Below are 12,383 nucleotides of genomic sequence, written 5' to 3' on the forward strand. Positions count from 1 at the left end.
TCGCTACAAACACACATGAAGAAAATGGAAGGAACACAAATTAACAGCCTAACAAGTCACCTAAGGAAGCTGGAAAAGCAAGACCACAAAAACCCTAATTTCAGCAGAAGAATCCAGATCACCAAAATAAAAGTCCAAATCCAGGACATAGAAGACAAAAAGATAATACAAAAAATCAATGCAACAAAAAGCTGGTTCTTCAAAAGGATAAACAATTTTGATGGTCCCCTAGCTAGACTGACTAAGAAAAAATGAGAAAAAACCCAAATAAGCACAATCAGAAACACAAAAGATGAAGTCACATCTGACCCCGAAGAAATACAAAAGATCATTAGAGACTACTACATACATTTGTATGGAAACAAATTTGAAAATCTTAAGAAAATGAAGGACTTGCTGACATCACACAACCTACCTAGGTTGGAACAAGAAGAAATTGAGACCCTAAATAGGCCAATAACAATCAAGGAAATCAACTACCTATTACAAAAACTACCTACAGAAAAAAGCCCTGGTCCAGATGGCTTTCGGGCAGAATTCTACAAGACATTTAAGGAGGAGCTGATACCAATCCTACTGAAGGTATTCCAGGCGATTGAAAAAGATGGAACTCTCCCCAAATCATTTTACGAAGCCAACATCGCATTGATACCCAAGCCAGGTAAAGATCCAACAAAGAAAGAGAACCACAGGCCAATATCTTTGATGAACATAGATGCTAAAATTCTCAACAAGATCCTAGCAAACCTGATTCAGCAATACATCTCAAAAATCATCCATCATGACCAAGTAGGCTTCATTCCTGGGATGCAAGGCTGGTTCAACATTCGTAAAACCATAAATGCAATTAAATACATCAACAGATGTCAAAACAAAAACCACATGATTATATAATTAAATACAGAAAAAGCTTTTGATAAAATCCAGCACCCCTTCTTGATAAAAACCCTTGAGCATCTAGGCATAAGGGGAACATACCTCAAAATAGTAAAAGCCATCTATGAGAAACCCACAGCCAGCATACTCCTAAATGGACAAAAACTGGAACTATTTCCCCTGAAAACTGGAACAAGACAAGGATACTCACTCTCACCCCTCCTGTTCAACATAGTATTGGAAGTCCTGGCTCGAACAATCAGAGAAGAGAAGGCAATCAGGGTTATGCAAATAGGAAAAGAGGAAGTCAAGTTATCTCTCTTTGAAGATGATATGAATGTGTACCTTGAAAACCCAAGAGAATCTGTCAAAAACCTCCTTACACTGATAAAGGCCTTAACAAAGTCTCAGGATACAAAATAAATGTACAAAAGACATTCGCATTTCTCTACACCAATAATAAGCAAACAGAAACCCAAATAAAAAACACAATTCCATTCACAATAGCCACAAAAAAAAATTTAAATACCTTGGCATCTTCCTAAACAGAGACGTGAAAAACCTTTACAATGAAAACTATAAAACTCTGCTCAAAGAAATCAAAGATGACACAAACAAGTGGAAAAATATTCCATGCTCATGGATTAGAAGAATCAACATTGTGAAGATGTCCATCTTACCTAAGGCAATCTACAAATTCAATGCAATACCCATCAAATTACCAGCAACATTCTCCTCAGACCTAGAAAAAACAACACAGGAATTCATATGGAAACACAAACGACCAAGAATAGCCAAAACAATCCTCAGCAAAAAAAAAGAAAGCAGGTGGTATCACATTACCAGACTTCAAACTTTACTATAAAGCTACAATTGTCAAAACAGCTTGGTATTGGTATAGGAACAGGCATATAGATCAATGGAATAGAATTTAGATTCCAGAAGCAAAACCTCAATTTCTCAACCAACTCATCTTCGACCAAGGCTCCACCACCTACCACTGGGGAGAGGAGAACCTATTCAGTAAATGGTGCTGGGAAAATTGGCTGATCACATGCAGAAGATTGAAACAGAACCCCTATCTATCCCCATGCACAAAAGTTAACTCCAAATGGATCAGAGACCTAAATGTAAAACCTCAAACCATAACAACCTTAGAAAATGAAGGAAATACCCTCATGGAAATTGGAACTGGCACCCAATTCCTGAACAAAACCTGAAACCCACAGGTCATAAGAGAGAAGATAGACAAGTGGGACCTTATTAAACTGACAAGCTTCTGCAAAGCCAAAGAAATCATCAAGAGAGCAGGGAGACAGCCTACAGACTGGGAAAAAGTATTTGCCAACTCCAAGTCTGACAAAGGCTTAACATCCTGGATCTACAAGGAACTCAAACGTGCTGAAAAGAAAAGAAACAAACAACCCCATTATAAAATGGGCAAAAGATATGAACAGACACTTCACAAAGGAAGACATCCGAGCAGCCAACAGACACATGAAGAAATGTTCAACCTCACTAATCATCAGGGAGATGCAAATCAAAACCACAATGAGATACCACATAACTCCAGTCAGAATGGCAATTATCAACAACTCAAAAAATAACAGCTGCTGGAGAGGATATGGTGAAAAGGGAACACTTCTACACTGTTGGTGGGAGTGTAAACTAGTGCAACCTCTGTGGAAAGCAGTGTGGCGATTCCTAAAAGCTCTAAATATCAACCTCCCATATGACCCTGCAATCCCTCTACTGGGAATATATCCTGAAGAACTCAAATCACTCTATAAAAAAGATACCTGCACATGTATGTTTATCGCAGCATTGTTCACAATAGCAAGAACCTGGAAGCAACCATGCTGCCCATCAAAAGAGGACTGGATTTTAAAAATGTGGTACATATACACAATGGAATACTACGCAGCCATAAAAAAGAACAAAATCATGAATTTCGCAGCAACTGGATGGAACTAGAGTCTATAATATCGAGTGACCTCTCACAGAAACAAAGATCCAAGTATCACATGTCCTCACTCATATAATGGACATTGAACATCCAATGTAATACTATAAGAATATGACTGACGGTAGTGGGAAACTATGGCAGGGGGAGGGAGATGGAATTAACAGTAACAAATATCTGCCTGGGGATGGGGAAACACCCCTTATCAACAGGGTACCTGAATGAAACGTAATTGTATACCTAACCCTTAACTGTACCCCACAACATCATAATAAAAAATATTGATAAAAAAATAATATTTTTGTCTATAATTTTAGAGACAATATTTATGAAATCCTATATCTATAAATTAAGCACTCTTTAATCTCTAGGAAAGTGTCTTGTGTGAAGGACTGCAAGTATGAAAAAAAACACCTGTATCTTGAGTAGGAATCAATTCCAATTAAGACAAATTACTGCCTCCTGCATGAGGAAGGATTATGATACAAATGACTTACCACCAAACAGATGTGGTATCTCTGAGGAATCACATCATACCAAGTTCTCAGCATTGCTCCTTTCTGCTGACAGATGAAGCTTGCAGGAGCAGTACTAGCAGTTATGGGATCAACCTTGATAAAAACGAGTCCATGCTTTTGGTCTCTGATGGGCACTAATATGCGATACAAAAATTGACACACTCTGTTCCGGTTACATGTATCCATCCTTTTTCTTCTCTCCCAGACTATTTTTCTCCAATTTTCAATTTTGATTGAAACCAAACTAACAAGACCATTTTACACTGTCCAGAAATTCATGAGTTTTTTAATTTTTAATTTTATTTTAGACTTACTCATTACATATGCAGATTTGTTACATGGGTATATTGCATGATGGTGACGTTTGGGATTCTATTTAGCCCATCACTCAAACAGTGTGTGGTATTCGCTGAATGGTTTTCCTCCCTTGTCTCTGTTCCTCCTTACCTTTTTTTGGAATCCCCAGTGCTTGTCTTAGCTCCCACTTACAGGTGGAAACATGTGGCATTTGGTTTTCTGTTTCTATGCTAATTTACTTAGAATAATGACCTCCAGCTGCATCCACATTGCTGCAAAGGATATGACTGCATTTTTCTTTATGACTCTATAGTATTCCATAGTGTATGTGTGTATGTGTGTGTGTGTGTAATATTTTTCTTATCCAGTCCACCAATGATGGGAACCTAGGTTGGCTCCATGTTTTTACTATTGTGAATAGTGCTGTGACAAACATATGAGTGCAGATATCTTTTTGATACAATAGTATATACTCCTTTGGGTATACTCAGTAGTGGGATTTCTGTATATAGTCTATTTTTTTGAGAAATCTCCAAACTGCTTTCACAAGGACTAAACTAGCTTACATGCCCAAATGTATGCATGTTCTATTTTCTCCACAACTTCATCAACATCTGTGAGGTTTTGTTGGCATTAATAATAGCCATTCTGAACTGGTGTAAGATAGTATCTCATTGTGGTTTTGATTTGCATTTTTCTGATGATTAGTGATGTTGAGCATGTGTTCATATGTTTATTGGCCACTCGTTATGTCTTCTTTTGAGAAGTGTCTGCTCATGTCATTTGCCCAGTTTTCAGTAGGACTGTTCATTTTTGTGGGGTTTTTTTTTCCTACTGATTCATTTAAGTTCCTTATAGATAATGGATATTATTAGTCTTTTGATAAATGCATAGTTTGCAAATATTTCCTCCCATTCTGTAGGTTTTCTAGTTACTCTGTTGAGAGTTCTTATGCTGTACAGAAGCTCTTTAGTTTGATTAGGTCCCACTTGTCAAATTTTTTGTTGTTATTGCTACATTTGCTTTTGAGAACTGGTCATATATTCATTGCCTAGGCCCATGTCTTAGGATTTCTTCTGGGATTTTTTTATAATTTAAGGGTCTTATATTTAAATCTTTAATCCATCTTGAGTCAATTTTTGCATATGGTGAGAGGAAGGGGTCCAGTTTTATTCTTCTGCATACGGTTAACCAGTTTTCCCAGTATTATTTGTTGAATCAAATGTCCTTACCCCAATGTTTTTTTTTTTTTCACACTAGTAGTTTAATAAGGATTGTGTTGAAACTGTAGACTGTTTTGGGCAGTATGAATATTTTAACAATTTTGATTCTTCCAGTTTGTGAGCATAAATTTTTTTTCCATTTTTTTGTGTCATCTTTGTTTCTTTCAGCAGTGTTTTAAAGTTCTTTTTGTAAAGTTATTTTACCTCATTGAGGTATTTTATTCTTTTGTGGCTATTATAAATAAGATTGTGTTCTTGATTTGGTTCATGGCTTAAAAGTTATTGGTGTATAGAAATACTACTAAGTTTTAAATCTTGATTTTGTGTCCCAAGACTTTACTAAAGTTGTTTTTCAGGTCAAGGAGTCCAATTTTCAATATTGGATTTTGATTAATTCTTAATCATCTTATCTGACTACAGTTCAATTAAAGTAGAGATCAGCACCAAGAGGAAAACTCAAAACCACACAAAGATATGGAAACTAAACAACTTGCTCTTAAATGATTTTGGGATAAGCAATGAAATCAAGACATAAACTTAAAAATGCTTTGAAACAAATGGAAATGAGGACACAACATACCAACACCTGTGGTATACTGCAAAAGCAGTGCTGATAGAAAAATGTATTATACTACACACCCAAATCAAGAAGATCGAAAAATCTCAAATAAACAACCTATTTTCCCACCTAAGAGAACTAGGGGGAAAAAAGGACAAACTAGACTTAAAGCTAGCAGAAGAAAAGAAATCACCAAATAGCTGGCTGTGGTAGCACACACCTGTAGTTCCAGCTACTTGGAAGGCTGAGGTGGAAGGATCACTGGAGACCAGCGGGTCAAGGTTGCGCTGGCTGGGAGAGTGGCCACTGCACTCCAGTCCGGGTGACAGAGTGAGACTCCAACTCAAAAAAAAAAAAGAAATCACCAAAATTAGAAGCAAACTAAATAAAATTGAGAGAAAAACATAAATATCAGTAAATCCTGTTTGTTTAAAAGGAAATACAAGATTGATAGGTCATTGGTCAGAATAACAGAGAGAGAGAAAGAGAGATAGGAAGAGAGTCTAAATACAATTAGAAACAAAAAATGGTGACATTATAATCGATCCCACTTAAATACAAAAGATTCTCAGAGATTATTATGAACATCTGTATGCATGTAAGCTAGAAAATCTGGAAGAAATGGATAAATTCCTGAAAACACACAACCTCCCAAGATTGAATCAGGAAAGAAATGAAATTCTGAACAGACTAATAAGAGTCCCCCAAATTAAATCTGTAATAAAAGACATATACAAAAATAATTCCTAGGCCTCATGGATTCATAACTGCATTCTATCAAATGTACAAGGAAGAGCTAGTACCAATCCTATTGAAACGATTCCAAAAAATCAAGGAGACGGTACTCCTCCCTAACTCATCCTATGAAGCCAATGTCATCCTGAGACCAAAATCTGGTAAAGACACAACAAAGAAAATAAACTACAGGCCAGAATCCCTGACGAACATAGATACAAAAATTCTCAATAAAATGCTAGCAGAATACATCCAGCAGTACATTAAAAATATCATTCACCATGGACTTTTGCAACCCAGGGGTTGCAAGGTTGATTCATCATATACAAATCAATAAATGCAATCAATCACATAATCAGAACTAAATCAAGAACCACTTTATCATCTCAATAGATGCAGGAAAACATTAGATAAGAATCCAACATTCCTTCATGACAAAAACTCTCAACCATCTGGACATCAAAGGAACATACCTCAAAATAATAAGAGCCACCTATAACAAACCCACATCTAACATCATACTGAATGGGCAGAAGATAGAAGCACTCCTCCTAAGAACTGGAACAAGACAAGGATATTCGCTTTCACTACTCCTATTTAACAAAATATTGGAAATTCTAGTCAGAGCTATCAAGCAAGAGAAAGAAATAAAAAGTATTCATATAGGAAAAGAGGAAGTTAAATTTTCCCTCTTTGCAGATGATATGAATCTATATTATGCTTATTTTTACTTATAACCAAATCTCCAGCCAAATGTGATAACTAAGTAAAATGTTTATGACTCCGCCCAATAAGAGTGTTTTAAGGAATTTTTACCTTTTACCAAGAGATAGAATGAAGTTATCCATAGAAAATCTCCCATGAGGCCATAATATTGAGCTTAAGGAAAAGCATCAATGCAATAGAAGTAGTATGGCGTTACCTGTTCGTTCCAATTACTTGTGCCTTTATACCTGCTTCAGCCTGGTCCCAGATGTGCTAGTTCCAATATGTGATGACTTGTTGCTGTAACAGCTAGAAACACTGCCTCAATAAGTCTGATAATACTTGGTTCATGATGAGCAGTGCTTGTCATATAGTCAGTCACTTGGAAATACACTGTCAGGAATTCAGTCTCTGAAAATAACATCCTAGGATCTACTTTTTAAATAAAAAGCAGTTGTCTGTTGCAGAAGACAGAATTTTTCCCCAGAATCCTAAGGGTGAGTGCTGTTATTCATCTAACAGACTTTGAAAAATAATATACATAATATCCTTCTTTATTATGGGTATCTCAATTCCACTGGATTCCTGTTTCACACAGCCTGTGTGGCAAGGCAGCTTGCATCAAAGACTGTTCTTAGTACAGGGACTCACTGAAAACTGGAAATCCTGTGTAACATTCCAAAATTGAGTCAAAATTGTATTTAAAAAGCAACTTTTATATGTTGCCTCCATATTTCAATGATCTTGCAATTATTATGCCTCTTTCTCAATAGTGAGGAATACAAATAATGTGTGTTTTATGTAATGGGAGAATAATCTAATCTGTCCTAGAGTATTGGACTCAAAACCTGGATGATCTGGCAGATTTCTGAAAAGTTCTAAGGGTTATCTCTCACCTTCTTTTATGTCATTTTCTACTCACATGTCTAACAGCTGTATGTCTTCAATATAGTAGTCTAGCATGATATTCTATAGATTATCAAGGCCTTATTGTGACAGAGGTAAAATAATTAATAAAAAATTGGCAAATTGTAAATTTTTAGAAAGTTAGGGAGTGACTTGTGTGATATTTTTTAAAGTGTGAAAACTCCATAAGAAGATAGAGTTAAAAGGTTTTCTACAACTTTTTGTTGACATTAGTTCTTTTATGGTATCTTTCATGTGCTTGATCGCAAGTGAGCATATACTTGAATTTCAAAATATTGCAACTACAACATATAATGTGGCAAGGATCTTCTCTAAGGACAAGTATTTATGATGAAATATAATTTTTTTTTTAAAAAGTAAAACACCTATGGTTACTGTCAGATTCCCACCCACCACACCCTTTTATGTCCCTCTAAAGACCATCCTAAAGGGCCTTTGCAATCACCTACTCTGTTTTTTTTTTCCTCGAGGACTCTGTTACTCTGTGTTACTGGAAATTGTATCTCTGATACGTTCTCCTTTGTCCTATAGATAACTTGAATCATATTATTGCCAGTTGTTTATACTTAGTCAGTGGAACTAAAACTTCTTCACCTTTTATCCTAAATTGTCCTCTGGATGTACTTTCTTCACTGGCCATGAAACCCTCTATCTAGAGGTATATCACAACAGCTTCTTCAAATGGCCTCTGAACTATGTGTTAAGTTTCTGTTCCTAGATAGGATAATAGCTTATCTACTTAGTTCATGAAGATATAAATAGGGAGCCATACATACAGAGACTATATTAACCAGGTTAATGAGATTTTTTTTCTTTTCTTTATCCTAAGAGTAATCACTAAAAACAATGGAGTTTGAAGAGATTGGTGACCTGATCAAAAGCTAAGTAATCTGCTCAAAGTCATAAAATAGTAACATGATCAGAGTTTAAATCCAAGTCTTTTGACAATCAGCTCGAGACACTTTCCTTTACACTTCTGCAATTAACTAGAGCTATTCTCACATTTACTAAAATGTTCACTTCTTTCTCCATTTTCCTACAGTTAAAAGTATTTATCTGTCAATTTCTCAGTGGTTCAGGAAAAACCCGTAGAATCTGTGAACCAGACAGAAAAAAAATTATATCATCCTATTATTTTGAAATATGTGTATTTAAAAGACTTATTGCCAAACTATATTAATTTTTATTACAAACAAAACCTAAAATTGAATTCTGCCATACCTAATATCTCAATTCTAACCAAAATACAAAGTTATGTGTCTTTAGTATTCTCCTTTAGATAGAAATTAGATTAGAAATGCATTGCTATTAGTATTAGAGATGTCTCTTTTTGTTTTTATTTGAACTATAACAATTTGAATAAATTTTTGGAAAAAAAGACTTTAAAAATCTATGAACTCCTGACTTTATTTTAAATTTTTTATTATTGAATGCATGACATGCAAATGTAATAACAAAGTGACAGTGCTTCTGGTTTAGTAAGGATCTTGACTGAGGTAGGATAAAAATACAAGCTTTATATTTTCAAATTGAAAGTTTCTCAGGATGGATCTTTTAATGCAAGGCTGAATTTTTAATTATTAAATTTGTATACAATCATTAAGAATTACATGTTATACACACTTGTATTTTTTCTTATTACAGCACACTATAAGGTTCTTTATCACATTCCCCCCCAAAAATAAAAAAAATTTTTTGGAAAAACAAGTAAACAAAATAATAGCAAACAAACAAACAAAAACAAAAAAGAAACCTCTAGTTAGTCATGAATATAGTCACTCTGGCTTGGAGCAGAGAAGGAAATTTTAAACAGTTTACCAGTTGATATCCTCTACTTCAAAAAATGCCATCATTTCTTACATTTTGAAGCATGCCAAAAGATGAATTTCACTTCAGTTTATAAACAGATGAAACTACTGACATTTTTTGGTTCAGCTGGCTTCTGACTTTTCTCATTATTATTTTGTCTAAGATGCTTTTGAATGCTTCCAGTTGCTTCACATCTTCACAATGCTTAAAATTATATCTGTCAGACTCTAGTCAAGAGACAGAACCCACTGTGGTAATTTGAACAGAGAACTTTTAATATAAAAATTAGTAACAAGTAATAGGGATTAGCTACTAAAATAGGTATAAAAATCTCTAAAAATACCTCAGTGCTAAAGGAGAAAAATGAAGGAAGAAATAAATTTGGAAGGGGAATGCCCTGCTGAAGAGTTTCATAGCTGTTTGGAGAGGGTATGAAAATGACCTCCTGGAAGAGGGCAGGCTCTCTGGGTTGTCCTGGAACACAGCTGATACGCAGATAATGAACTGAAGGACAGGGAATTTAATATTGACACTAACAATAAAACTTGCAGAAGGGTGAGTATCATTGAGTGGCCTGAACATTAACCACTGAAAGTTGCACTGTAAGAACAAAAAAAAGAAGCAGTACAGACTAAAAACTTGTTATTGAAATGGTTCAGCTTTCTAGAATCTCCTCTCTTTTCTACAACTTCTAATTTCAAAGGAAACTGGAATTATCTAACTGATCAGAGACATTTAAATGAAATATTTAAAGCATTGTTAGCTATTGGAAAACCATATGGGATAGGCATATTTGATGTTGGAGAAGGGATCTTATAACCTAACAATCTCCATATAAGCCTATGTACTTATCTTAAATCAGTAGGTTGGCTGTTAGGGAATTCAGTTTCAATTCTTAAATACTATTCATCTATGTGGATGTTTTAGAAATGCCAATAAGGAAACTCATACGACCAGGAAAATGTTTAAATATATGCCCACCAAAGAATTAGATTCTCGCTGCTTTTTTCCCCATATTCATATTTGCCTACAACCAAAGCAATGAATGAATACATACTATCTATGAAGTACCCATACTGTATTTCTAGAATGATTAATTAACAATGATTTTTTTCAGTTTTTAATAGTTAACTTTTGCTTAAGTGATTCCTGGGAAAAGTCTTGTTAATTAATAAGCTCTTCATTGTCTTCTTTATTATAATACTTTCCTCACAGTTGAGCTATGCTACAAAAATACACTGAAAATATTTATAGACAGGGTATTGATTTGAGGAATTTGAAGGAATTTTGTCTTAATAAAGAGTACTCACTATTAGTGGCATTTCAAAAATTCTGTTTGGCCTCAGGTAACGGGTCACAATTTTTCTCATGGCAGCTTTCATATCCCTGTTCCTTAGTGTGTAAATAATGGGGTTTAGAATGGGAGTGAAAACGGTGTAAAATATGGCAAGAACTTTATCCACAGGATAGGTGGTAAAGGGCCACACATAGATTAAGATGCAAGGTCCAAAGAATAATATTACTACCATGACATGAGCAGCCAGTGTAGAAAATGCTTTGGTCATTGCAGCCGAAGACTTGAGCCAGACCATGACAAGAATAATGATGTAAGAACTGACCAAGAAAGAGAAAGTGCTTAGGGAAAGAATCCCACTATTGGCCACAATGAGTATTTCAATGATGTAAGAATCCAGGCAAACCAGTTTAGCCACTCGAGGAAGGTCACCAAAAAAGCTATCTACTACATTAGGTCCACAAAAGGGTAGGTTCACGGTAAATGATAACTGGCTTAATGTGTGCACCAAGCCCACCGCCCAGGCGGTTATTACCAAGACAGTACATGTCCTTCGGCTCATGATAATCACATAGTGTAAAGGTTTGCATATGGCTACATATCCGTCATAGGCCGTGGAAACAAGTAGCACCGTCTCCCCTCCAGTAAAAAAATGAATGAAGAAAATTTGGGCTATGCAGCCACTGAAGGATATGGTCTTGTGTTCACTCAGAAAAATCTGTTATCGTCTTAGGGGTAGCAAAAGAAGCCTGACACATGTCAACAAAGGAAAGGTTTCCCAAGAGGAAGTACATGGGGGAGTACAGGCTGATATCAGAAGTCACTGTGATGATAATGAGAAGATTTCCGAGCACAATCACCACATACAACACCAAAAATAAAACAAGAAAAGTTGGAGTTCCTGAGAACTAGAGAGTCCCAGCAATATAAACTCAGACACCACTGAAGAATTGACCTTATCCATGAGTCCAGACTTCAGATTTGTTCTGAAACAACCCTAAATGAGAAAATAGAAAAGGATCCGAATTATTAACCAAGAGCATTTTTTTTACATAAAGTATTCTGGAGATCTCAGCTATGTGTATTTGCTGAACACTAAATTTTGAAGAGACTGCGTATACTATATCGGGATAGTAATAAGGAACGTATAAGAATGTCCAAATAGTGCTTAATAATATGATCAGTACCATTAGAACTCCTTGATTTTTAAACAGTCTTTATCTATTACACAGTAGTAGATGAGCTCATCCATGTGTTAACTCATAATAAGACTAGAGAAGTGACTTAAAGCCCCGCTCCACAGGTTTTATAGACTGGCAAAAACAATTTACATCTGTAGGTCTGGTGGTCATTTTCCAACATTAATTATAGTAAGTCTTTAAGTACAACATTCTCCTTAACTCTCCAAGAGATATTTATGGCTTGATATTTATTATGTAATGTTTATTGTAAAATCACACTGATTGCTTAACTTTAC

At 35.3% G+C, this 12,383-nt stretch overlaps 1 protein-coding gene across 1 annotated transcript; it reads right to left on the reverse strand.

Annotated features, from left to right (window-relative positions):
• Positions 1-10,904: 10,904 nt before the first annotated feature.
• Positions 10,905-11,870, reverse strand: LOC103269450 (olfactory receptor 4K5-like). Its single transcript, XM_008067030.2, is given in 3 exon segments — positions 10,905-11,621; positions 11,623-11,780; positions 11,783-11,870. Coding segments are annotated over 3 exon segments (963 nt in total).
• Positions 11,871-12,383: the final 513 nt, after the last annotated feature.

This window comes from Carlito syrichta, unplaced genomic scaffold (genome assembly GCF_000164805.1).
Source record: "Carlito syrichta isolate Samal-C Ts95f unplaced genomic scaffold, Tarsius_syrichta-2.0.1 Scaffold309265, whole genome shotgun sequence".
NCBI classification, from domain to species: domain Eukaryota; kingdom Metazoa; phylum Chordata; class Mammalia; order Primates; family Tarsiidae; genus Carlito; species Carlito syrichta.